Source organism: Rhineura floridana, chromosome 15 (assembly GCF_030035675.1).
Source record: "Rhineura floridana isolate rRhiFlo1 chromosome 15, rRhiFlo1.hap2, whole genome shotgun sequence".
Lineage (NCBI taxonomy): Eukaryota > Metazoa > Chordata > Lepidosauria > Squamata > Rhineuridae > Rhineura > Rhineura floridana.
Window position 1 is genome coordinate 10,614,600 of NC_084494.1, and position 24,478 is coordinate 10,639,077.

Sequence of the window (24,478 nt, forward strand, 5' to 3'; positions counted from 1 at the left end):
TGCCGAGAGGGGAACAGGCCTGGGAAGAGTCCCATAGAGAGGCCTGGAGGGCCGCAGTTGGCCCCTGGGCCTGAGCCTCCCCTGCCCCTGCCTGATTAGATGGAGGCAGGGAGCTCACAAAGATAGCGCCAGCCAGCCCTGAGTCATTTTCCATCTGCTCTGCTCATGTCGTGTCTCGGGTTTTGTTCAGAAACCTTTCTTCCCCATGTCTCTCATTAGGTTTGCAAATAGGCACTATTCTGACTCATATATCTGTAACTGTCCCAGCTGCTGCACATCACCCCGAATCCGGCCGAGGGGACAAGGGTACGGACATTCCTTCACCACCGGGCAGGTGAGGTGCTTTGGTTGCTAGCGGTTGCCTTGCGGGAGGGGGGCAGAAGAGACCAGGGTGGGGGAAACCAGTGGCCGTCCAGCTGTTGTTGGACTCCCAAGCAGCCCCAGCCAGCATTGGCCAGTGGTCAGATGACGGGCAATGTATATTTAAGGTATAATCCATTAAAAGAAGATGACAGAAATTCATGCCTACCAGTGGCCACTAGCCACGATTATTGTGCTCTGCCACCATAGTCAGAGGCAGGGTGCTTCTGAAAAACCAGTTGCCGGTAGCCACGGGGGGAGACTGTTCTTGTGCTTGCTATGGGGCATCTGGTTGGCCACTGTGAGAACAGGATGCTGGATTAGATGGGCCACTGGCCTGATCCAGCAGGCTCTTGTTATATTCTCCTGTTCTTATATAGCCCGGCAATATCTGGTGGGTACCAGGATGAGCATGCCTGCAGTGTACTGTGCTGGATTTTTCAAAAAGATGGTTTCATTCTGAAAGTCACCTTAAGGATCAGTAGAGGCTATTCCATCAGAGCTAACAAAACGCTGCCCTCGGCCAGCCTCCACAACCAGTCAGGGCACTTGTCATTGGCTCTGACTCCACCTACTTTTGGCAATGGCAGCTGGTGCCTATGGCGAATGGTGGGGCAGAAGGCAGGGAGCCCAACAGTAGGCGGAGCCAGAGGCAATGACAGACAGAAGCCAAGCCAATGACGGGTGGAGCCAACTAATTCTAGTTTGGTCCCCATCCTCCTCCCTGATGAGTTCTACAAGGGCAACACTGAGGCTGAGGAGGGGGGAGCTGGACTGGTTGGATAGGTTGTAAGTAAGAAAGCAGGCAGAGAGGCAGACTGAAGTTGGTGGGGCAGAGCCCCATTTGCCATTAGGGACCAACCTCCACTGACTTGGTTTTCCTGCTTTCTGCCCTACCAGTCCCAATGGGCAACAGCCACCACTGTTAAAGGTAGTTGTCCAAATGTAGTCTATGCAGCCAATAAATGGCTCTGTCCTTCTCCAAAGCAGCCTTCCCCAACCTGGTGCCCTCCAGATGTTGTTGGACTCCAACTCCCATCAGCCCCAGCCAGCATGGCCAATGGTCAGGGATGATGGGAGCTGGAGCCCAGCATCATCTGGAGGGTTGCAGGTTCCCCACCCCTGGGGTTGAGAAAGTGGGGAGTGGAGAACTCTGACATCCATATAAATTTGGCTGTGTGTCTTCAAGCGTGGGCCACCTTAATCATTGAGGTTCAGGTGGACTGTCAGTATTTCAACCCCACCTTCATCAGTCCGGTTGACATATTGAGAGTCCACCTGAATCCCCACTTGGACATTATTTTTTCTCTTACAAGTGTGGGTGCAGGGGAGGGCAGGATTGCAAAAATGTGTGGAATCTGTTTGCATATCTTTGTCTCGTTGAGAGCTTGGGGGAATTGCAGTAGAGAGCAAAAGATGTAATGAGTCCTCCGTTACTTTGCCAAGCTCTGAAATAAAGTCCATGCTGTGCCTCAGGGGTGGGGAGCCTTTTTCAGCCCAAGAGCCATATTCCCTTCCAAGGACCACATGCCAGCAGTGGGCAGAGACTGAGGCAAAAGTGGGGGGGCAGCAAATGTCAGTGTCAGAGCTTGGAAAAGTTACTTTTTTGAACTGCAACTCCCATCAGCCCCAGCCAGCATGGCCACTGGATTGGGCTGATGGGAGTTGTAGTTCAAAAAAGTAACTTTTCCAAGCTCTGGTCAATGTTATATTTGTATAGTAGGTTAGTTTCTACACACACATACACACACACACCCCTCTCTGTCCTCCATCCAGACAAGCATGAGGCATTATCAGAGTTCATGAACTCAATGGGATGTGGATCAGGGCCGGTGAGGGGTATGTCCTGCAAAGAGAGGGTGTGGCCTGGGGAGCATTCCAAGGGCCAGAAAAAGAGGCCTGGAGGGCCACATTCAAACCCCCAACCCTGTTGTACCTGCATGCCCTCAATGCCTAGCATTAGTCTCCACTCAAAACAGCCACGTTCCATTTAATCACAGTGAGAGAAATCAAAAAGGAAAAAATTCAGGCATCCTACTTATTAGGTAGTCACAAACTAGATAACTACTATGAGTTGCCACCAACTAAGCTTTACTCAGAGTAGACCCATTTAAATTAATGAACCTAACTTAGTAAAATTTGATCAGGTAACCTCCCTTGTAGACAGTGGGAATGCTGTGGACATAATATATCTCGACTTCAGCAAAGCTTTTGACAAAGTGTCCCATGATAATCTGATTAGCATGCTATCTTAATGTGGTCTGGATGGAACCACTATCAGGTGATCCACAGTTGGATCGTACTCAAAGAGTGCTTATCAATGGTTCCTTCTCATACTGGGTGGAAATAACGAGTGGGGTACCACAGGGCTCGGTCCTGGGCCCAGTGCTCTTCAACATTTTTATTAACAACTTGGATAAGGGAGTACAGAGCATGCTTATCAAATTTGCAGATGATACAAAATTGGGGGGCATAGCTAATGCCATGGAAGACAGAAACAAAATTCAAAGGGACCTTGATAGGCTGGAGCACTGGGCTGAAAACAACAGAATGAGATTCAACAGGGATAAATGCAAAGTTCTACACTTAGGAAAAAGAAATCAAATGCACAGTTATAAGATGGGGGATACTTGGTTCAGCAGTGCGACATGTGAGAAGGATCTTGGAATTGTCGTTGACCACAAGCTGAATATGAGCCAACAGTGCGATGTGACTGCAAAAAAGGCAAATGCTATATTAGGCTGCATTAACGGAAGTATAGTTTCCAAATCGTGTGAAGTATTAGTTCCCCTCTATTCAGCACTGGTTAGGCCTCATCTTGAATACTGCATCCAGTTCTGGTCTCCGCACTTCAAGAAGGATGCAGACAAACTGGAACAGGTTCAGAGGAGGGCAACAAGGATGATCAGGGGATTGGAAACAAAGCCCTATGAGGAGAGACTGAAAGAACTGGGCATGTTTAGCCTGGAGAAGAGTAGACTGAGGGGAAATATAATAGCATTCTTCAAGTACATGAAAGGTTGTCACACAGAAGAGGGCTGGGATCTCTTCTCGATCGTCCCAGAGTGCAAGACACGGAATAATGGGCTCAAGTTGCAGGAAAAACTTCCTCACTGTTAGAGCCATACAACAGTGGAACCAATTACCTAGAGACGTTGTGGGCTCTCCAACACTGGAGGCATTCAAGAGGCAGCTGGACAGCCATCTGTCGGGAATGCTTTGATTTGGATTCCTGCATTGAGCAGGGGGTTGGACTTGATGGCCTTATAGGCCCCTTCCAACTCTACTATTCTATGATTCTGTGATGCATGCCCCACCACCACACACAAAACATGTCCATGACATGTTGGTTATTCCTGCTGCCCCACGCCTTGCTTTTGCTGGTAACTCATGCTCATGTCTGTGTGCCTTTTGCTGCCAAATCACAATGCTATATACAGTAGTGGAGCAGACGTCTCCCTCTCGTTGTCGTTGATGCCTGAAGTGTGTTAAGAGAAACCACTGTGTGCAAAGGAGATCCTAGCACCTCACATGTCCCTAATCTCTGCCAAGTTCAAACTGGAGTGGCAGCAGGAGAGCAGGTGCACCCTCAAATATGCTAAGAAATTTGATTCTGGGCTCCAGAGCCTGTTATGGTTCCAATCCAGGCTTCACTTGCGACATATGTACAGGAGACCTGAGGGAGCATTGCGATTTGGCAGCAAAAGGCACATATATATATATATAAATCTCTGGTGTTGAAGTGGGGATGGCAAAGGGATAGGGACAGAGTTGTCCAAAATAGCGTTGTTAGGCTCAGAGCAGAGAAAAGGAGAACACACCTTCAGATAATACATAGTTAACTTATGGAACTCACAGCTATAAGATGTGGTGATGGGAACATAGGAAGCTGCCTTAACCCAAGTCAGACCATTGGTTCATCTGGCTCAGTATTGTCTACACTGATGGGCAGCAGCTCTCCGGGGTTTCTGACAGGGGACATTCCCAGTACTACCTGGAGATGCCCAGACGTGAAGCTGGGACTTTCTACATGCAAAGCAGATGCTCCGCCACTGAGTTACAGCCCCCAAACAATTAAGTTGCCTTTTACTGAGCCAAAGCTATTGGCTAGGGTTGCAAGGCTCAGGGCCTGAGAATGATTCCGTATCTTCAGAGAACAGAACGTCAGCCAAGTGCAGGTTTTCTTGTAATACTGTAATGAGAAAAACCACAGGTTCAGTCCCTGAGACTGATCCTGTATCTTTAGGAGAAGAGAGAGTCAGCCAAGTGCAGGTGTTCTTGCAACACTGTAATGGGAAAAACCACAAGGTGGAATTCTCCCTTCCCCCTGTACAACTTTTAAAGATACAGAAGACCTCTTGGAGGCTGGGCCTTAAGATACAGGATCAGTCTCAGGCCCTGAACCTGGCAACCCTACTATTGGCCCATCCAGTTCAGGATTGTCTATGCCTACTGATAATGGCTTTCCGGGGTTTCAGGCAAAAATCTTTCTCAGCCCTAACCTGAAGATGCTGGGGATTAAACACGAGACCTTCCGCATGCAAAGCACGTGCTCTGCAACTGGGCTACCGCCCTTCCCCTGATGGGGTACGTCAGAGGCCTTTAAAAGCAGGATTAGATCAATTCACCGAGGATATGGTCTGCTGACGGCTATTAAATGTGACTTCTAAATCAAGCTTAAAGAAATCTGCAGGCTAACAAAAAGTGAATACAATTTTCAGAATACAATCTGAAATATTCCCTTCCGCAAAAAACAAAATCGATAACTCAACAATCTGGACCCAGATTGAAGTTCATCACACTTAGGCTGCAATCAGAGATGGGAGAGAAATTGATTCAGTTTGCATTTAAAGGTGAACCTTTAGAACAGCAATCCTTGCAGATTCACACTTCTCCAAATTGTGCAGTGCAGTTCTCCAGGCATGTAATGGGTACAAAAATGCATGTATGATGGGGAAGTGCGCATAAAAATGAATGTGTTTGTGAAAATCACATGCAAAACTGCATTATATTAGTGAAAATTTGCTTCACAAAAATATGTGTGCATTAGGCAAAATTGGATGAAAAATGTGTGCATTAGGAGAAATTCACACTAGTGGTGAATTTTCATGACTTTTTTAAAAAAAAATCATGAACTGATGTGGAAACGTGAATAACCAAACTTAATATTGGAGAAACAGGAAACCAAAATTGACAGATTTGCTGGTCCCTAGCCCTGGCACCACAGGTCTCCCAGCAACGTTCACAACCCTCAATTTTCTTCCCCAGATTAATGATGAGTTGAACCACCAGTTTGAGGCCGTATGCGAGTCTGTCTTCGGAGAGGTAGAGTCACAGGCCGTCGAGGCCTTAGACCTGCCCGGCTGCTTCCGCATGCGCAGCCATAGTTACCTGAGAGCCATCCAAGCTGGCTGCTCCCAGGACGATGACTGCCTTTCTCTCTTTACCATGGCAACGACCACTCACCAGCCTGGCCAGCCCCTCACCAGCAGCATCCTCAAGCCAAGCACCTGTAAGTACCAACAAAGGATGTAGGAAGCTGGTTTTCACCAAGTGAGACCTTGGGTCCATCTGGCTCTATATGGTCTGCACTGATTGGCAGCAGCTCTTCAGGGTTTCAGAGGGGGGCCTTTCCCAGCCGTACCTGGATGTGCATGGGACTGCAGGGGATCTACCCCTGAGCTGCATCCCTTCCTCAAAAACAGGATGTTGGTTAATCTACTATAGTATAACCTAGCCAAGGGATAGTCATTGTGGTATTTTCCAGGTGTTATTAGACTCCAATTCCCATTACCCCTGACCATTGGCCATGCTGGCTGGGGCTGATGGGAGCTGGAGTCCAATACAGAAGTCCTAATGAAAGAATTGCACTGGCTGTCCATTAGCTCCCGGGCTAAGCTCAAGGTTCTAGTTTTGGTGTACAAAGCCCTATGCAGCTTGGGACCAGGATACCCAAAAGATTGTCTTATCCCTTATATACCCAGTCAATTACTACGATCTGCAGGTGTGGGCCTCCTGCAGATATCATCTCATCAGGAGGTCCTTTCTGCACAACATAGGAAGCGGACCTTTAGTATAGTGACACCTACCCTTTGAAATTTCCTCTCCTTAAATATTAGACAGGCGCCATCTATGTTATCTTTTTGGTGCCTACTGAAGAGCTTCCTCTTTCAACAAGCCTTTTAAGTAGAGACCTTATCCCAGTCTGCATCTGTGCTGGAATTGCTTTTAAAGAAGTTTTTAAAAGATGTCTTTAAAGATGTTTTGTTTTAATATATTTTTAAAGATGTCTTAATATGTTTCTAAAGATGTTTTGTTTTAATATGTTTCAAAGTCTTTTGCTTTTAAGATGCTTTAGAGTGCTGTTAGTGTTTTCGTTTGCTGTCCCAGGCTCCTTCTGGGAGGAAGGGTGGGATATAAATTTAATAATAAATAAATAAAACACCTGGGGGGCTCCTTGTTGGCTACTCGTGGTCTACAAGCATTGTTTCTCCAGGGTTTTAGAGCCCAGGGTTTCTCAGCCCTACGTGCAGGTGCCTGGGATTGAACCTGCGCTCCTGTCTTTGGCCTACTGTGAAGGACTCTTGAGGATATTGTGCAATGTTTATTTTTCTTATTTGTTTAAAAAGTCAGTTCTTGATGAATTAACTCAAAGTGGCTTGTAATTTTTTATAGGAAAGGAAGGAGGGGGAACTTGTTACTTGTCAATAAACTGTATGTGTAAAACACTTCCAAAACCAGGCAGGCAATGGGGGGGGGAGTTGTCTTACTATATGTAACATCACAGGTCCAGTCCAATAAGTGCCTGTGACAGCAGAGACTTGCCTTGTAACTGACACGTTTTGCTTTCCTTCCCTACCTTTATTTCCTCCACCCCACCCCACTCCATGTAGCCTTTAGTTACAGGAAAGCTCCCCCTCCCCTCCCTTCAGGAATCAAAGCCAAGCCCCTCATTTCGGTGACAACGCAAAGCAGCACTGAGTCCACCCACGACAGCTTCCTGCCCAGAGAGATCAGCAGAAGTCCATCATGGTCCAGAGAGGCCGCCAAGCGCTGCAATTCCACAGAGAGCTTAGAAAGTGCCAAGATCACTGCCATGTCCCTGGACGTGCCTTCCATCCAACCCAGGACTGCCCCCAAACCCTCCACCCTCATCATCAGGACGATTCCGGGGAGGGAGGAGCTGAGAAGTTTGGCTCGTCAGAGGAAATGGCGCCCGTCGATTGGAGTTCAGGTAGGCTCAGGGTCACAGGGAACTTAGGCTTCCATTGCAGAATGGGGTGGCACAATTCAGTGGGCGCAACCCACCTGGAAAGAGAACCTCTCACTGACTACTAAGCAAATGCTACCCAAAAAAAGTCAAAGAATAAAGTGAACTGTCTTTTATAACCAATGTACAAGGTAAATGTCACTTTTTTTCTAAAAAAAATGTTTAGTAGCCATAGCTGCTGAATAGTACCCCATCAATCTTTAATATAAACAGTTATCTCAGAAAAGATCATATCACATAATAAGTACATTTACATGAACACTGATGATATCCCAAAGCTTAAATACATTTCTGGAGCTTTATAGAACTTAAACTAAATACTCTGTGGGTGTTAATAGTGCCCAGTCTTCCAAAACTGAATATTTCACACCTCTAACCAGTTCAAAAGATAGTATCACCAGTGCTTTTTTTGTGACAGTACTCACCAGTACAGCATACCAGCACCTCATTTTGTGCTGCCCATGACAGTCATTTTGTGCTGGCCCCCACAATAATTTTATTAAGATATAAGTACCGACATGTCATTTTTTACCAAAAAAACCACCAAAAATAAACACTGGGTATCACTAGAATCCACTCAAGAAGATCGCTAAAGCCAAAACAAGTCTAGTATCATCAGAATATAGTGAACACACCTGGATTATAGTAATATATAGCTCAAACATTGCTTCCAAAGACAGTTCATTTTACACCTTGACTTCTGGGTTTTGTACAGTTCAGTGGGTACCCACTCTGTGAAAAGCAATGCATATGCAAGGCTGGCCCAAGACAATTTGGCTGTTCATTTGCTTTGTTTTGCCTTGCTGTTCCAAAGAAGCCTGAAGTGAAAGTAGGGATGGAAGAGAAATTCAGTTCAATTCAGATTTTAAATCAAATCTACGTCATTCACACTTTCTGGAACAATATGCAAACTGAAACACAGCTATAATTTGCTCTTCTTTAAACTTGGCAAAGCAGTCCTCCAACCATAGAATGGGTACAAATAATATACACATATTAGAAAAATATAATATATAAAATACATTACATTGGGAGGAAATTGCTTGCAAAGATATATATCTTTGGTTTCTTCTGTGTAGGTTTGGGCAAGAAATTTGATTCAGTTCACATTTCAGGCTGAATCTATCAAATGTGTACTTTCCAAAACAATATGAGAACTGAAACTCAGCCATCCTTTCAAATTTGCACTTTTTTGCATTTTACAATACGGGTTGCCAACCAAACAGTGTTTACAAAAATGCATATATTAGAGGGAAGTGTGCATAAAAATAAATATATGAGTGAAAATAACATATAAACGTGTTATATGATGAGGAATTGCTTGCAAAAAGTTGTACATTAGTCAAAACTGCCTACAAAAATGTGTTTCTTTGGAGAAATTCACACTAACTTGCCAGAGACTTTCCCTCCTGATTAAAAAAAACCACACAAATTGCTGCAGAAATGTAGAGAACTGCAATTAAGATTGAAAATGTGAGAAATAGAGAGAACCGAAATTGACAGAATTTTTCATCCCTACTTCAGTGCCAAGTTAAGGCTTCCTCATTTGCCCAAGCATTTGGTTTTTAGTTTTTGCCTTTTGTTTTTATTATTTTGTTCTGGCTTACGTGTTTTTGGTTTTATGGCAATTTATGCTTTGCTTTTATCATATTTTATCATTGCTGTTGCTGTTGCACACTACCCTGGGATCTGTTTGGATGAAGAGTGCTTTAGACATTTTAAAAACACATAACCAATAAAAAATACCCTGGTGGCAAATCATCAGAAAGTAAGATCACAGGTTAAGGAGATGGCTTGTTGCTTTGCTTTGCTTTGCATTGTTATCCCATTCATTTTTATTATCCCATTCATTTTTATTTTATTTTATTTATTTGTTGTGTTGATCATTCAAGTCACATTCATTTTGTTATTCATTCACTGACAGACTCATTGTTTTTCATTCTTCCCATCTCTTTGCACTGAATTGCCATGATTTTTCAGGTTCTCCTCCAAGGGAAAGGAAAGGGTCCCTGTTTTATAAGCACACAGACATTCACCCTAATTACTGTCAGAAACAGAGGTAGCCAATGTGGTACCCTCCACATGTTGCTGGATTACAGCTCCCACCATTCTTTGCCATTGGCCACAATGGGGCCAATGGGAGCTGGATTCCAACATGGTCTAAAACATTAGGGATTTTAGTCCAAATCCCCAACATCAACAAAGCTGGTCATACAGAGCAAGTGTCATTTCCTTTGGATGCTGGAGGAATTTGGGAGGATCTTCCTTTGTTTCAAAAATCTCACCAACGGCCAGGGGTGAGGGAGCTTTATCAACCCAAGGGCGGCATGCCCTTCTGGGCAATCTCTTGGGAATCTCATGCCAGTGGAGGGTGGATCCGTGGCAAAAGCGGGTGGAGCAACCCATGTAAATATGACCTTTGTACAGTAGGCCAATTTCTACACACACTCCCATGCCTCTCTCTATCCTCTCTCCAGCAAGCACGAAGCATAACCAGAGTTCAAGGACACATCCTAGCCAGGCAAAACCACTCAAGGAGGGTACAAAGCAGAGGTGGTGAGGGGTGTGGCCTGATGAGAAGGGTGTGGCTATGGAGGGGTGTGGCTTGGGGAGAGTCCCAGGAGGGGCCAATAGAGAGATCTGGAGGGCCACATGTGGCCCCTGGACTTGAGTTCTCCATACCATCTGTAAGCTAAAGAAGTCAAGGGAACTTAGAGTAACAGTATAGAAGGTAGAATCTATGTTAGCATTTCCTTCTGTCTTAGACTAGGAAGCTTCTCCAGAACTTACTTAGAGAAACTCTAGGGCTACATGACTGCTTTCTCCCAAAGCTTGGACATGTCACTGACTTTGCCCACTAGCCTCAAGAGTTTTAAAGATCCTCTTAGGATTTCATTTTTCATTTGCCCCATGAGTAGCAAGTGGTGTCCAGGGCTATGTCTAAAATTAGATTTAATGAAAAACTGCTCTCTCTTCTCCCTCTTCCCTGTAAATCTCCATCTGACCTATTTGGCTGTAAAAGGAAGAACAAAAGGAATGAGGAATGCATGGAAACAAATGAATATATGACATTCAGAACTCATTCATTACTCCAGCATTCTTTTCTTGGCTGGTCATGATTTGGAGTGAAATGAATGAGCCCTATTCATTTCTACTTCCACAAAACAAATACCCTGATTTGTTATGACGGGATATTGAGATAGTCCTCCTTAAGAGAAGCCAGAGTTAAAAGGAGCAACATAGGTGGTTTCAACATTCATATTCATTGCTCCAGTCCTCCTGAGCATAGAGAAAGTTGGTAGACTGTACGTTTCCAAGGTGGCATTGTCTACTATCCTTCTAACAAGGGAGTGTGAAATTAGGACATTTCTCTTAGCTCACATTGGCAACCAAAAAGGCCCAAAGGGCTAAACTCAATCCATGTCTGCCCAGATATGGAAAACTCCCAAAGGTTCCTGATGTTGTTTTATGGTTACAGCGAGCAATGTTTCTGATTTTTCATGACAATGTCAAACTTCTAATGAAAAAAGAGTTCCAAGGCAGGCACCGGGTTCCTACCCATTCTCCCTTTTTGCTACTTTTAATTTTTATTAGCCCTCCTATATTTGCATTACGTTTGGTCGCCATTTGTTCATACTTCATTAGTGGGCCTGTCCCTTGTCAGAATCAACACAGGTGTTGCGGAGAGAGGTTAAATGAAGTTCTGACAGGTGTATCCAAGCGGTTCAGCTGAGGGGGCAAGCTGGCGGACAGTGTCTAATTCAACTTCATGGTGCACAATTGCTTGTTTGACAAGGTCAAAAATGTTGAGAGCAGGAGCTCTGGCTCTTAGCAAAGTGCTAGAAGCTGCTGCAAAATGAATCAATTAAGCCATTCTACAAAGGTATGGTTACAAGGCATCATGTTCTGACTCAATGACTGACTCACCTCTTTTCACTCTGATTGGCTCCAATGTTTTGCAAACTTTCCAGCATTGAAAATCCCATTTATCATTTCTCTTCCTGTCATCGTTAGGGGCTCATTCAAACATAGCAAAGGCAAACAGATGCCATCTAGAATTTCCACTTTTTAACATCCCATGGAAGCTAGTCCATTAGGATGAATGGGTCACTGCCCCACCAACCTCAGTCTGCCATCAGCTAGCTCCCACCTGCCTGCCTTCCTACTTACAACCAGGGGTGCAGTCATCCGGCGATGTGGGGCTGTCGTACACCTGTTAGCTTTTTGGAAGCAGGGTCCCAGCGAGGTCCTTGTGTATGAGCCAATCAGTAAGAAAAGCGAGTGTGTTAGCCGCTGAGATGAGTCCTTGTCCTTTTGTGCTGATTGGAGCCAATCAGAATGAAAGGAGATGAGTCAGCCCCTGAGAAGACTCTTCTCAGTGGCTAACACACAGCCTCCCCTTTCATGCTGGCTCCTAGGGACATCTGTTGTAGTGGAATGTGGACTTGCAAGATGACTGGGAGAGCAAGGGGGAGGAGGGAAAATGGGAAAGAAGGCATGGCTGTATGAGGGTGTGGCATGGCTATCATGAAGGGACCCTGCACTTCTGAATTTGCCACTACGGTACTGCTTATAACCTGCCTGGAGAGTGGCACTGCCTGCCAGTATCCTCCTTCTTAGTCTCAGTGTTGCCCGCATAGAACTCAGCAGGGGCAAGACTAGGACTAATTGGCTCCACCTAAGTTTGTCCTCTATGTCTTTCACCCTTCTAGTTCTAATGGACCCCATCTACCTCCATTACCAGCCCTGCTCTTGTGGCATTAACAACAGCCTGACATGCAGAAATCTAGCAGATGAAGCTTTTCCTTTCAGGAAGACAGAATTGCCAACATTTTTATTGGCCCCAGCTCATGTGCCCTTAGAGCAGCAGCTTGATCTATGGACTTTAGAAGTTGCTTCTCTCCATGCCAAGCAAAGCTTCACCTGCTGATTATTGCAGATCAAATTGTAAGGCCAATTAAAAAAAAGGCAGCCATGAATAAAACAGGCTACCAATGCACAAAAATCTCAGTAGAAGACGAGTCATTTTCACAGGCCCAAAATAGTGCAGGGTGGCAGAGAGGGGGATGGGGAGGCTGGCCAAGCTGGGGCACAAGCCTCTGATGGTGGCACAGATCTGAGTCATTGTTTTATTTGGTACCCTCAGCAAGGTGGCTAGTCCTCATCCTTTTGTAGAGCCAAGCTGAATACTGGTCTCCTATCATCCAAGCAAACACATGCTGTGAGTATAAGGCAACATTTTAATTACTGTTGCCACATTTTTTTCCCTTGCTCTGCTTCTGTGCCTTTAACAGCAGCTTAGCACTCAGATATTTGACAGCAGAAAGACAAGAGACTGAGTTCAAGTCTTCATTCATTCAGTAGGGATCGGGGAGAAATTCAGTCTGGTTTGCATTTTAATATGAAAGTCCCCAATTTGCCCTTCCTGAAAAAGATGCATGAACTGACATATAATTATCCTTCAAAATTCACACTTCTCTGAATTTGGCAATGCAGTTCTCCAATCAAGTAACACATACAAAAATGTGTATAGTAGGAGGAAGTGTACATAAAATGCACATATTTGTGAAAATTATGATGGAAAACTGTATTACATTAGGGGGAAGTGCTTGCCAAAATGTGTGATGTCAGGAGACTCTTGATGAATTTTCATAATAACTTTTTAAAAAACAATCAGTTAACTAATGCAGAAATGTAGACAACTGAACTTAATACTAGAAAGACAAGGAAGTGAGAGAACTCATAATTCAAATTCAGCCATCCCAACTTATTAGGTAGTCATGAACTAGATACCTACTCTTGGTTGTATCCAACTATGTTTTACTCAGAGTAGACCCATTAAAATTAATGAACCTAACTTAGTTATATCCATTAATTCCAGTGGGTTTACTCTGAGGAGGACTAGCACTAGAATCAACCCTATCTCTCAGCCTGACCCACCTCACAGGGCATTGAAGAACCAGCGATATAGTCTTCATCTTAAATAGTAGCCCAGTTTTCTCTGCAGATCCCAAAGGCAACCTGCAAAGTCTCAGCCATCTGCAGCGTGAGAGAAATACTGACAGCTCTGTTGTAAGCATCTCTGCAATAATGTATGAGATAGCTTTGAACAACCTAAAGGAAAAAAAGCTAAACACGATTACTATTTAGAGCAGCTCTTCTCTGCCCTTGCCTAGGATTCCTTCACCCCAAAAGCACTTAGCCTGAGACTCCATCTGCACTAAACATTTAAAGCACAACAATAACACTTTAACAGGCATGGCTTCCCCCAAAGAATCCTTGGAATTGTTGCTTGTTAAGAGTGCTGAGAGTTGTTAGGAGGCACCTATTCCCCTCACAGAGCTATAATTCTCAGAGCAGTTTAACAATCAGTCCCTCTCCCCAGCGACCGCACTTCCAGGCACAGGACCCTGCACATCCCAGGCAGCCCCAAACAACTCTGAAGATGCCCCACAGAAGCAACCAACAGCAGCACACAAACAGCTGAATCAGCAACCAAGGATCTACCTGCCTGCCATTTTAAATATTTAAATTTTCTGACCTTGGGACAAGAATGGTAGCGAGCTCAGCCAATGAGACACCACCTTTGGGGTCATGGGGCCCATCAGAGCAGTGAAGGTGTGTGTGCTGCTGAGAATGCTATTCTGGCACTCTCATTGGCCTCGAAACCCCAAACCTGGTATCTGATTGGCTGAGCTCACTGTCAACTCCCACCTTGGGGTTAGAAATTGTTTAAATTACAATGGCACGTAGCTGGAGCCTTGGAGGATATGTGTGGCTCAGTGTTTTGCAGTGCACACTGGCAAGCAGCCAGCCAGCCAGCCCGCCTGAGTGGTGGGAGCCCCTCAAACCTGGGAGCAGCTCTGTGCAATGACTGTCCTGGCTGGGGCTGATGGGTCCATCGAGCTCAGTATTGTCTACACTGGATGGCAGCGGCTCTGCAGGACGCCAGACTAGGGACATTCCCAGCCCCACCTGGAGATTATTTATTCTTATTCTTATTATTTATGTATTAATACCGGCCCATAGCCAAAGCTCTCTGGGCAGTTTACAACAATTACAAACATTAACAACAAATACACAAATTTAAAAACATATATTTTTTTAAAAAAACGTTTAAAAGATGCCAGGGAATTGAACCTGGGAGCTCCTGCATACAAAGCAGATGCTCCGCCACTGAGCTGTGGCCCTTCCCCTAGTCATCCCAAGCATCTGAAGGAGAGTAAGTTGAGGGAAGGCTGATTCATTTCATTGCGCATCCTGCTTTAAATCATGTCCCGTTTCATGCACATGTCTATTGACTTCCTCACATGCCCATTTTCTGCTGGCATAGCACAGTTTGTTGCTCCCAAATCCTAAGAACATAAGAACATAAGAAGAGCCTGCTGGATCAGGCCAGTGGCCCATCTAGTCCAGCATCCTGTTCTCACAGTGGCCAACCAGGTGCCGCGGGGAAGCCCGCAAGCAGGACCCGAGTGCAAGAACACTCTCCCCTCCTGAGGCTTCCGGCAACTGGTTTTCAGAAGCATGCTGCCTCTGACTAGGGTGGCACAGCACAGCCATCACGGCTAGTAGCCATTGATAGCCCTGTCCTCCATGAATTTGTCTAATCTTCTTTTAAAGCCGTCCAAGCTGGTGGCCATTACTGCATCTTGTGGGAGCAAATTCCATAGTTTAACTATGCGCTGAGTAAAGAAGTACTTCCTTTTGTCTGTCCTGAATCTTCCAACATTCAGCTTCTTTGAATGTCCACGAGTTCTAGTATTATGAGAGAGGGAGAAGAACTTTTCTCTATCCACTTTCTCAATGCCATGCATAATTTTATACACTTCTATCATGTCTCCTCTGACCCATCTTTTATCTAAACTAAAAAGTCCCAAATGCTGCAACCTTTCCTCATAAGGGAGTCGCTCCATCCCCTTGATCCATCTGGTTGCCCTCTTCTGAACCTTTTCCAACTCTATAATATCCTTTTTGAGATGAGGCGACCAGAACTGTACACAGTATTCCAAATGCGGCCGCACCATAGATTTATACAACGGCATTATGATATCGGCTGTTTTATTTTCAATACCTTTCCTAATTATCGCTAGCATGGAATTTGCCTTTTTCACAGCTGCCGCACACTGGGTCGACATTTTCATCGTGCTGTCCACTACAACCCCAAGGTCTCTCTCCTGGTCAGTCACCGCCAGTTGAGACCCCATGAGCGTATATGTGAAATTAAGATTTTTTGCTCCAATATGCATAATTTTACACTTGTTTATATTGAATTGCATTTGCCATTTTTCCACCCATTCACTCAGTTTGGAGAGGTCTTTTTGGAGCTCTTCGCAATCCTTCTTTGTTTTAACAACCCTGAACAATTTAGTGTCGTCAGCAAACTTGGCCACTTCACTGCTCACTCCTAATTCTAGGTCATTAATGAACAAGTTGAAAAGTACAGGTCCCAATACCAATCCTTGAGGGACTCCACTTTCTACAGCCCTCCATTGGGAGAACTGTCCGTTGATTCCTACTCTCTGCTTTCTGCTTCTTAACCAATTCCTTATCCACAAGAGGACCTCTCCTCTTATTCCATGACTGCTAAGCTTCCTCAGAAGTCTTTGGTGAAGTACCTTGTCAAACGCTTTTTGAAAGTCTAAGTACACTATGTCCACTGGATCACCTCTATCTATATGCTTGTTGACACTCTGAAAGAATTCTAATAGGTTCCTGAGACAGGACTTTCCCTTGCAGAAGCCATGCTGGCTCTGCTTCAGCAAGGCTTGTTCTTCTATGTGCTTAGTTAATCTAGCTTTAATAATACTTTCTACCAGTTTTCCAGGGACAGAAGTTAAGCTAACTGGCCTGTAATTTCCGGGATCCCCTCTGGATCCCTTTTTAAATATTGGCGTTACATTTGCCACTTTCCAGTCCTCAGGCACGGAGGAGGACCCGAGGGACAAGTTACATATTTTAGTTAGCAGATCAGCAATTTCACATTTGAGTTCTTTGAGAACTCTCGGGTGGATGCCATCTGGGCCCGGTGATTTGTCAGTTTTTATATTGTCCATTAAGCCTAGAACTTCCTCTCTCGTTACCACTATTTGTCTCAGTTCCTCAGAATCCCTTCCTGCAAATGTTAGTTCAGGTTCAGGGATCTGCCCAAAGCTTGGAAAAGTTACTTTTTTGAACTACAACCCCCATCAGCCCCAGCCAGCGCATGGGAGTTGTAGTTCAAAAAAGTAACTTTTCCAAGCTCTGGATCTGCCCTATATCTTCCACTGTGAAGACAGATGCAAAGAATTCATTTAGCTTCTCTGCAATCTCCTTATCGTTCTTTAGTACTCCTTTGACTCCCTTATCATCCAAGGGTCCAATCGCCTCCCTAGATGGTCTCCTGCTTTGAATGTATTTATAGAATTTTTTGTTGTTGGTTTTTATGTTCTTAGCAATGTGCTCCTCAAATTCTTTTTTAGCATCCCTTATTGTCTTCTTGCATTTCTTTTGCCAGAGTTTGTGTTTTTTTTTTATTTTCTTCATTCAGACAAGACTTCCATTTTCTGAAGGAAGACTTTTTGCCTCTAAGAGCTTCCTTGACTTTGCTTGTTTTTTTTTTTTTTTTTTTTTTTCAATAATTTTTATTCAGATTTTCATAAAACATACAAGACAAAATCATAAAACATTCAAAGACAAAAAACAAAATCAAAAATAGTTAAACAAAAAGAAAAAAAGAAAAAAAAAACAAAAATAAAAAATAAAGAGTAAAATATTGACTTCCCATTTGTCAAAGATCAAATCAGTTATAAGTCTATAATATATAACAATCCTGTCTCTTAAGTCATATTATAAAATCACTTTCCTCCAGTAGTTATCTTACTTAATCATCAAATCTCATAAACATTACTTTATTCTTTCCACAAAAAGTCAAAGAGAGGTTTCAATTCTTTAAGAAATATATCTATCAATTTTTTTTTCCAGATAAGCATATCGATTAATCCATCTCATTACTAATTATGATAATCTTATTGTCATAACCATAGTCAAAATAAACATTTCAATTAATCCATCACATCAGAATCTGTTAGGTTCAATAATTTCAGTAGCCATTGTTCTATTATCTCTATTAGTTCCATTTTCCATCTTCCATCTTCAGTAGTCTTGTTAAGTCCAGTAATTTCAATATCCAATCTTCCATTATCAGTATTCCATAATAATCTTGCTGTCAAAGCCATAGTCATATAGTAAGAGTCTGATGGGGATTACCTCTATCCCAAATATTTTCTTGCCATCCATTCTGAATAAGTTGCTGAAATACTGCTGTAAAATCATATCTCTGTTCTTTTTTTCAAAATACACTGGGTCATCTCTTAAAAGTTTTTCCATTGTCACATGGCTGCAGTTAATTCCATAGATTTTCTCTATATTGGGCTCCATCACATCATTCCAGTCCAGAAGATTATCCATGCCATTGATAACTTTATCTCTAGAATCTTCATTCATTTCTTCAGAGATAACATTGAGTTCCAAACAATAGATTTTATTTCTAAAGTCCATAGACTCCAAATCTTGTTCCTGTTCCACGTTGGTTCCAATCTCCGGGATCTCCTCTCTCACAGGGACCCCTATTCCAGTCTCCAGGGTCACCTCTCTCACAGGGACCCCTGTTCCAATCTCCGGGGTCTCCTGTCTCACAGGGACCCCTTCCAGGGTCACCTCTCTCACAGGGACCCTTATATCTTTAATCTCCTGCTTCATTTTACTCAATTCAATTTTCATTATCTCAATCTCATCCATTATTTTCTGAAACATAGTTATTTCCAGATTTTCAGCCACTTTCTTAATTGCCATTTTAAAAGAAAAATATAGGAAAACCACTTCTTATTTCAGCAACAATTGGGTTAATACTCCAAACTTGGTGACATCACAGTATAAACAGAGCAGACAGCCTTATCTCTCCAATAGTTAAGTAAACAAAATGCAGTTCCCAGGATCGAAACAATTAATGGCAATCGTCAAGAAACAGATTCGTCAAAATAAAATAGACCAAAAAGAGAGTAGTCTCAAAACAGTATAATATTTTTCAAAATAAAAATCTGGAATAGAAATCCCTCTTCTGTGTATATCTTTAGAATGCAAATCCAGGACAGCTTTTTGCAACAAAAACAGAGATAAGCTATTAATTAGTGCGTAGCAGAGAGAAGTTATGGCTCCCCAGTGAGATGTCAAAAACTGATCAATCTGGCAAATCTCTTTTAAACAGCAACAATTTAAGTCAAGTAAAAGAAAAATATAGAAAGAAGGGTGCTTGCCTGTTAGTGCGTTCTCTCTTAGAAGATAAGATGAACGTTCGCTTTAACAGATAGAGCTTGCTGTTGAAAATCCGTCCCACCTTCGTCGGCTGGACCTCGTCCCATAAATTAATGAGATCTGGTCGTCCCAACAAAAATAGGCTTTGAGGTTAATCTCTTCGTTTCTCCCTACCCGGGAGAAGTTTAATCAGTCAAAAAAAAAAGAAAAAACTGACTGATATATCTGAATAAGCTTCTTTTGAGGCAGGAGCCCGTCTCAAAAGCAGGCACAGGCTAAGTCACCCTTCCCGGAAGTCTTGACTTTGCTTGTTAACCATGCTGGCATCTTCTTGGCCCTGGCGGTACCTTTTCTGATCTGCGGTATGCACTCCAGTTGAGCTTCTAATATAGTGTTTTTAAACAACTTCCAAGCATTTTTGAGTGATGTGACCCTCTGGACTTTGTTTTTCAGCTTTCTTTTTACCAATCCCCTCATTTTTGTGAAGTTTCCTCTTTTGAAGTCAAATGTGACCGTGTTGGATTTTCTTGGCAATTGGCCAGTTACATGTATGTTTCATTTAATAGCACTGTGGTCACTGCTCCCAATCGGTTCAACAACACTTACATCTCGCACCAGGTCCCTGTCCCCACTGAGGATTAAGTCCAGGGTTGCCGTCCCTCTGGTCGGTTCCATGACCAACTGGTCTAGGGAATAGTCATTTAGAATATCTAGAAACTTTGCTTCTTTGTCATGACTGGAACACATATGCGGCCAGTCTACATCCGGGTAGTTGAAGTCACCCATTACTACCACATTTCCTAGTTTGGATGCTTCCTCAATTTCATATCTCATCTCAAGGTCTCCCTGAGCATTTTGATCAGGGGGACGATAGATCGTTCCCAGTATTAAGTCCCTCCTGGGGCATGGTATCACCACCCACAACGATTCTGTGGAGGAGTCTGCCTCTTTTGGGATTTAAAATCAGTTTAAAAATAAGGCATGCAAGCATGTGTGTCTATGTCTGGGTGTTCTGGCTCTCACCCAAAACACGACAGCAGGAGCACTTATTTATAAGTAAGAAAGTGATACTTTATTAGAGCAGAGCAGATTAACAGTATACAGACTCAGAAGCCAAGGCAGTCCAGGAGCTCTTACCAGCAGAAGTGTCGCGGCAAATTCAGAAGTGCAGGGTCCCTTCATGATAGTCACAGACATACGTCCTTTTTTGCTGCTAAGTTGAGGATGAGAATCTTGTAAATGCCTTCTCCCCCAACAACAGATGCCTCTAGGAGCCAATAAGGTTGAAAGGGAGGATATTTAGCCTCTGATTAGCTCCAATCAGCAAGAAAGGACAAGGAAGCATGTTAGAAGACCCTTTTTGTTGGCTAACACACTCTCCTTTCATGCTGATTGGCTCCTAGGATGCTAGAGACATAGGGACCCTGCTGGTACCCTGCTCCCCAAAACATGAGAGGTTTAGGACCCCCCAGATGACTACACCCCTGCTTACAAGGCAAAAGGTGAGCAGGAATGAGCGTGGTCAAGTGTCAGGATACACAAGTCCAAGATCAGTAACAAGAATTCCAAGGCTGCACAGGAAACAGCAGTGTTGTTCCAAGATGTTCCCCCACCTACCCGGCAAGTTTTTAAGCAGAGGGGGAGAAAGCTCAGTTACTTATGAGAAGTCCTGGCTTGAAGATGAGCACTCCTCCTGGAGGGGCTAGTCTCCTCCCTTCTTTCAATGTGTCACCTGTCCCCAGGGGTCATTGACAGGTGTGCCCCCTCATCTGAACACTCCCACGCTGTTACAGCAGGCTGAGTCCCCTCATCCCCAGTAGGGTGGGAAGAGACAGGTTTTGGTTCTCCCATCTTACCAGGTCCAGACACATCCAGGGGCAGTGAGGGAGGGCTTCATCAAGTGGGCTGTGCTGCTTAATCACTCCCCACCCTCCTCCTCTGAGTCCTCTTCCTCAGCTGCTGGTCTGCATTAGAGGACTCAGATGTGTGTGTTTATGCAAAAGACACACATTTGCATCCAATGGGCAGTGAAGGCTGATGGCCATGATGTCAGTGGGGCAGTGAATCAGCTCTGAGTTTTAGTTCGAACTTGCAAGGAGCTGTCCAAGGTGCTGAACCTAGAGGGTTGCCGTTTTATCAATATTTAACACTCCAGCGTCTAATCTTGGTTGAGAAGGGGTCCCTGCTTTCACAATTTCTAGTGTGAATTCATGCCACAATAACATAGATTACTCAAAGGTAAGCCCCCACTGAATTCCATGGGGATTGCTCCCTGGTAAGTATGTACAAGATTGCAGCCTGAAACTGGTTAGTCTGAAAGGTGCCATACAAGACTGTTAACAAGGAAGCCCATACGTACATACATACATTTATTTATTTATTTATTTATTTGTCACCTATCTGGCTGGTTGTCCAGCCACACTGGGCGACGCACAACATAAAAACATACAATTCACATTAGAGCCTTAAAATTCCAACAATGACACTAAAATCTAACCACCCGGTTAGAAAAGTCACCACTCAGTAAGGAAAGTCACTGTGTGACCTAAGGCCAGTCACTGTTTCTCAGCCTAACCTACCCCACTGGGTTGTTGTGAGGGTAACATTTATTTATTTATTTTGATTGATTAATTAATTGGTTGATTGATTGGTTGATTGATTGATTTATATCCCACCCTTCCTCCCAGCAGGAGCCCATGGGAAAACATGGGGGGAAAGAGACCTATGAATGCCACCTTTGAGCTCCTTGGAAGAAAGGTGACGTGGATATAAATGTAACACTGATAAATAAGAAATAATCAAAAAAATTAAAACCACTATTTTCAGCCTGCTTATTCCTGATTTTGAACTGAGGGATGGGTAGGGTGCAGGTTTGATATCATGAAAAACCCCAACCAAAAAAAGAGGCCCTGGTGCAGTTTGCAAAAGAGGGGGCCCCTCTCCTAGAACTCACAGAATAAGGAACCACAAAATAAGTCTTGTGCTATCTTTCAAGACTAACAAATTTATTATGGTATAAGCTTTCACGGGCAACAAAAATATACTCTGAGCAGATGCAGTTTAGCATTTCAAATTCACTTAACTCATTGTTTTTGCTCACTTCCTGCTTTGGGCCAGTTACCAACTCTCAAACTTAGTTTTCATATATAAGACTTCACTGCAAACTTTACTGATGCAGAAATCTGAATAGAACACCACGGTTTTTAGTTGGGCAAGTCACCAGTTCATAGTGTAATCCTCACCAGATCTACTCAGAAGTATGTCCAAAGGGACTTACTGCCTGGTAAATGGGATTAGGATCGCAGCATCAGGAAAGGGAACAAAAACTGCACTAGAACAATGATCCACCACCTCCCCCCACTTTTCCAACAGCTCTCTTGGGCAAACAAACCTAGAGGAAAGGCAGCCACACACATCCTAAAAGCATATGGAAGGTGTGCCTGCAGGGAAATTGAAAAATAACACACCTTCACCAGCTACCCCATCCCAACAGTCCATTAAATGCAGAGACACAGACTACAGACCACAAGCCCATTCACAAAAATAAATGCAAATAGCTTAAGAAATTTTTAAAAACACAAATCTTTGGTGTAGAAAGAGACTCACACTGTTCACTGTTGCTCTCTCGCTGTTAACGAAAACTAATTTAAAAAACCCTCACTCACTTACTCCCCACCCCAGTCCTGAGAGCAAACAAGTTGTTGCAGCAAAGCACACTTACAGAGGCAGGCTGAAGTTTCTCCTGTGAACTGTTTCCCCATTCATTCCAAAAAATAAATGCAAATTAAATAGTTTCCTGTTTGCTGTAGAAAGGCAGTGAAAAAAACAGATAAGAGAAAAATCAACTCACTTGAAATGTGGTGTTGGAGGAGAAATTTACAGATACCATGGACTGCGAAAAAGACAAATAATTGGGTGCTAGAACAAATTGTTGTTGTTTATATGTGCCTTCAAGTCGACTATGACTTATAGTGACCCTATGAATCAGTGATCTCCAAAAGCATCTGTCATGAACCACCCTGTTCACTAGAAGCTAACATGATAAAACTGAGGTTATCATACTTTGGACACATAATGAGAATACATGATTCACTAGAAAAGACAATACTGCTGGGAAAAACAGAAGGAAGTAGAAAAAGAGGCCAAACAAGAGATGGATTGATTCCATAAAGGAAGCCACAGACCTGAACTTACAAGCTCTGAACAGGGTGGTTTATTACAGATGTTCTTGGAGGTCACTGATTCATGGGGTCTTCATAAGTCATAAGTGACTTGAAGGTACATAACAACAGCCACAAAGTGGTACAGAGAGCTGATTGGCCAGAGAACAAGAATCTGATTTCCCAGAGAACAGTAGTTTGACATAAATATTTGCAGAGCTTCTCTGAGTTCAAATAGAAGTATAAAATGTGTGTGGAACAAGGAGTGTGGCTTAGAGGGGGGGTTTGCGGGGGAGAGAGATATTTTAAAATTGCTTGATGTTCTCATTGGGAGGGCTGTGCCCCAGTGGGCCAGCCTTCACTGATCCCTGGGGAAGAAAGGATGAAAGGAGAGGACAAGGATTCCATAGTGCTTGATCTCTGCTTATATCATGCATCTGGATTTCCATTTGCATCTTGTGATGGTAATTTAACATGAACCTGCCTGTTTTGCAAGCCCTCTGTCCTCACAGCTCCCTCTCTCCCAATGCTCAAGGCTACAAATCTTTCTTTTTTGCTCTCTTTTTTTCTGCTTAAATATCATTTCTTGTCTGACGATGGTCATCCTTCTTGATTTTTTTCCTTCTTTCTGATTTTTTTCCTCTATCCCTTTTCTCTCTTGTTCTTTCTTTTGGAGCCTATTATTCTCTTCTACTGATATGCCCCATTTTTCTTTCATTTGTGTACTTTGTTCATTCATTCTTTTTTATGAATTTAAAAAAATCCTCCACTTGTCTATCCAATTTTTATTAATAATAATAATAAATTAATAAATAACAATAAAAATATTTCACCTGCTTAATCTGCCCATCATCTCTCTCTCTCTCTCTCTCTCTCTCTCTCTCTCTCTCTCTCTCTCTGCATATTTGTTCTTTCACTCTTTCTGTGGTTTTCACTTTTACACTTACCTACTGATCTTTCCCTCTCTTTTGTTATTTTGTACTCGCTTCATTTTATTCTTACACTTATTCTTCTCTCCTTCCTTTTTTTATTATTTTCTCTGCTTATCAATCCCTCTTCCTCTCACTTTTTCCATTTATCAATTCAAAATAATTGATACCATATTCTGGATCCCTCCCTTCCTCCCTCATTCCTTCCTTCCTTCCTTTCCCATTTTATCAATTTATCTTTCCCCCATTTTGCTTCCCCCCCATCCCCATCTCTGTCTCCTTCCCAAAGGTGGAAACCATATCTGATTCAGACACAGAGAGCAGAAGTCGCCGAGAGTTCCACTCCATCGGGGTGCAAGTAGAAGAAGATAAAAGGTACTGCTGCTTAAACATTTCTCTCTGCATTTGTGTCCGCCGCCACCACCACCACCAGGAGCAGCAGCTTTTGCAATCTGTGGACAGGTGTC

The 24,478-nt window shown here is 43.4% G+C and overlaps 1 protein-coding gene across 1 annotated transcript in view; it reads left to right on the plus strand.

Moving 5' to 3' along the window:
* DLGAP3 (DLG associated protein 3) overlaps positions 1-24,478 on the plus strand; it is a 57,156-nt gene that overhangs the window by 21,466 nt on the left and 11,212 nt on the right. Inside the window, exons 3-6 of the mRNA XM_061596402.1 lie at positions 220-334; positions 5,629-5,872; positions 7,254-7,594; positions 24,301-24,386. Coding sequence (XP_061452386.1) covers positions 220-334; positions 5,629-5,872; positions 7,254-7,594; positions 24,301-24,386 — 786 coding nt within the window. The remainder of the gene's footprint in view (positions 1-219; positions 335-5,628; positions 5,873-7,253; positions 7,595-24,300; positions 24,387-24,478) is intronic.